This window comes from Tarenaya hassleriana, unplaced genomic scaffold, assembly GCF_000463585.1.
Source record: "Tarenaya hassleriana unplaced genomic scaffold, ASM46358v1 Cleome5, whole genome shotgun sequence".
Taxonomy (NCBI): Eukaryota; Viridiplantae; Streptophyta; class Magnoliopsida; order Brassicales; family Cleomaceae; genus Tarenaya; species Tarenaya hassleriana.
The window spans coordinates 3,652,386-3,655,926 of record NW_010967707.1 but is presented as its reverse complement, the minus strand read 5'-3'; the positions used below and the strand labels follow the sequence as shown (position 1 = coordinate 3,655,926).

The 3,541-nt window shown below is 33.7% G+C and overlaps 1 protein-coding gene across 1 annotated transcript; it reads left to right on the top strand.

The window, feature by feature from the left end:
• The first annotated feature begins 455 nt into the window (after positions 1 to 455).
• LOC104826709 lies at positions 456 to 2,106 on the top strand. The gene is made up of 2 exons (XM_010559535.2): positions 456 to 779; positions 1,780 to 2,106. The coding sequence occupies exons 1-2, from the start codon at positions 507 to 509 to the stop codon at positions 1,912 to 1,914; spliced, it is 408 nt and encodes a 135-aa protein (XP_010557837.1). The 5' UTR covers positions 456 to 506; the 3' UTR covers positions 1,915 to 2,106.
• Positions 2,107 to 3,541: the final 1,435 nt, after the last annotated feature.

Here is a 3,541-nt window from a genome sequence, read left to right as displayed (position 1 = left end):
GAGAGAGAGAGAGAGAGAGAGAGAGAGAGAGAGAGAGATTGGTTTTCACAGGTCTCCTTTCCAACTATGCAACTTCGATGAATGAGTTGCAGCTAGATTTTTTTACGTTGTTTCTCTATGTAATTTTTTTGTGTATAGAGTGTGCATTTACATTAACTCAACGCTTCATTACTTCCAAGTCGCATTTATTATTATTATTATTATTTTCCTGATTTTTCACTTGTTTTTACTATTCCATTTTTGCACCATTTTTTTTTTTGTAATAGATGTCTTATGTGCATTTTCAGAATAAAATTGTGTAATATTAGATATACACGCGCACTTACAGAATGATATATGGTTGAATGATAGGACTCTAAACAAATAAATAAATAACAACAATTATAAATAAATATCAAATTATGTATGCCTCTCATTCAGACAGAGTCTTAGAACATGCTATTTTTTCCACCACAAGAATGTTCTTTCTAATCACAAAGAAGAAAACCAAGCAGGAAGCCTAAGAGATGGCGAGTCTCTTCGTCACTCTCCCTACGCATTCCTTGCGAACGTTCTTATTCGCGTCTTCTCGCTCCTTGATTCCTCCGGCGAACCGTTTCTCCGGTGGATTCGACAGCGGAGTTAACTGGAGAAAGAGAGGATGCGTCGTTTTGACGCGGGCAGGAGCAAGTGCGAGTAGCTACTTGCTCGCTTTCGCCATCCCTGCGACTCTCGTCGCCGTCACCGTCTTTGCTTCCATTAAAATTGCCGATAAGCTCGATGAGGATTTCTTTGAAGAGGTAACATCCTTGTTTTGAGATTTTCTTGTTCTTTATATTGCCGAGTTCGTTCCGATTTCTCTGTACCGTTTGTAGTTGCTTCGTTCTAGGGCTGTTTCAGTTGGGTAATACAGAGGCAGAAATTTGTTCATCTCATTGCGCAATTTTGACTTGATAAGCTGTGTCAGTGGTGGATTCATGGTGAAGAAGGCTAATGAAGCATTAACTTGAAAACACTGGTATAACGGAGAATTAGGGAGAAACAGTAATAGAAAAATGTAGAGGTGTTCTTGGGTTTTGATAGAACTGAACGATCTGGAATCTACTTGAATTATGATGGAGAAAAAGCCCTCATGCCCGATGGACAAGGTAGTCATGTTCGTCATGATTCTTTCCTTTTTGGATTGAACGTATGTAATCGCTGGAATGAGGAGTATTTCAGGTCTAACACATGAAATCTGCTCACAAACACCTGAAATCCATTACATGAGGAATCCACTAAATCTGTTCAACAGTTGTGTCTGTGTCCAATGGAAATCCGTATCATTGTCTCATTCGTTGCCGTAGAATGTTCTTCTAATCCCAGGGTAGTCTTTGAACGTGTCTGTGAACTTTGATATGGAGGGCTTGGACATAGATCGACATATATATCGGTTTATGGTGTGATTCTCCTAGAGTTCTTCAGAGTACATTGCTAGTTTTGCTCGATAGAACGCAAATGATGTTCGTAGGCACTATGTACGGGACTCTCTTTGGTGAAACCCGCATGAATGTAGGCGTCCAATGATGTGAATTCATCACAGCAGATCATGTTTGTTGTCATAAAGCTCCTATCTGAGTCGTTGTTTAACCCTCCACAAGCTTAAATCATCTAATCAGGATGAGCCAAATGCTAAATCTTGATGATGATTAGCAACTCAACTGTAATATACCCAAATATAGTGAATGGTTTCATACCCACATGATATTGATATATATCTACCATTGTATATCATATTTTGCAATGGCTTTTGCCACACAGGTTGCTTTGACACAATCGCTAAGGGAAGAAGCTCTAGATGGAGAAGAAGATGCTGAATCCGAAAGCTCTCTCGACGAGATGGTTCAGGAGCCCGTTCTTCAACGAACCCGTAACCGACCTAAACGTGAAGTTTAAACACCTTCTAGATATCATCACGTCATACACACGATTTGTTTCCAGGAGATTGATTCTTGGATTGGATCAGCTTATGTAGGTAAAGGATTCGTTAGATACCTCAAACATTGAACCTGTTGTGTCTGTATAAGCGTGTAACTTAATAACCGGGTCGACTTCCTCATATTATTATTATTATTATTATTATTATTATTATTATTATTATTATAATATTCTAAAAAAAGAATGAAATATCCTATGGACCCTAGGTTTCTCACGAGTTACATTCGCTTTTGTTTCAATACGTTTAAAACCCAAATAGAGACCAAATCCAAGAAAACAAAATTCATAAATGCACACCTAAGGATTTGTGGAAAAGGACCAACGTTTTTCGAAGTATTTCCCCCATTTTTTTCAAAAGGGTTAGGTAGGCATTGGTTGAAATTCGCATTTGTAACATGTTCTTATCTTTACAAGTTATAAATACTTAAGTGCCACGTATTTTCGGCAGATGGGCAATTAAAATACGTGGCAATGACGTAAAAAATGATCACAAATAAAAATGATCACAAATAAACACGATTCAATAATAAGTTGGCTTCACATTACAACAGCTTGGCATGCAAATTTTCAGATTTCATTCAGACAAGCATGTGCTCTTTCACCTCCTCTACATATATATATATATATATACACACAATAATAATTTCTTGGGAAATATGATTACTTCGGTCATTTTACCTATTTAATCATGAATGGAAAAAATAACTAATCAATCATGGAAGTTTTCCTTGTCTTGTCTTTTTTTTAATCATAGTTTCATGTTGGTTTTATTTAATTTAAATAATTAACCATCAATGCGTTGGTTTTATTATTAAGTAATATGTTAAATTTAGTTTGACTGTTGACATCAAATTTGTCTTTCCCCATGGTATTCGACTATTATCATATATTATTATTTGTTTTTCTTTTTTTATTGGTAAAGGTTATTTGCTACTTTTAAGTACATTATTTGCAATTACTTAGGCATAATCTATTGACATTCTTATGGTGCGATCTTATATTATCGGTTTAACCAATTATTAAGTGCCAATTGATTTGGGTTCGGTTATGAATATGTCTTTGTTTTCTGAATGGATAGAAAATAGGGATAATTCCATTTAAAACCCTGTACTTTTCTCTCGTCGCAATTTAAACCCTGTACTTTTTTTTGATCCAAAAAAACATTGTACTTTTAAAAATTGGCAATTAAAACTCTATACTTTTAAAAATTGGCAAATAAAACTCTGAACGAAAAAATATATTATTTAATGCTGACATGACATCCTAGTCATCTGCCACATCATCAATCCCTAATATTTAATAATATTAATTAATATAACATAAAAATAAAATAATAAAAATAAAAATAAAATTTTAAAAATTATACACATACATATATAATGAAATGATATACATATATACACATATATAAACATATTTATATATATACACACATATATAATATATATATATATATATGTTTTATATGCATATGTGGTATATGTATTTTTTTTCTAAAAATCATGCATATGTCACATATATATATGATTTTTAGTTAGAAAAGCATGTATATATCACACATACATATAAAACATATTTATATATA

Coding starts and splice junctions, on each gene's coding strand:
- LOC104826709 (XM_010559535.2), top strand. CDS start 507: ATGGCGAGTCTCTTCGTCACTCTCCCTACGCATTCCTTGCGAACGTTC. Junction 780..1,779: donor ATGAGGATTTCTTTGAAGAG/GTAACATCCTTG, acceptor TTTGCCACACAG/GTTGCTTTGACACAATCGCT.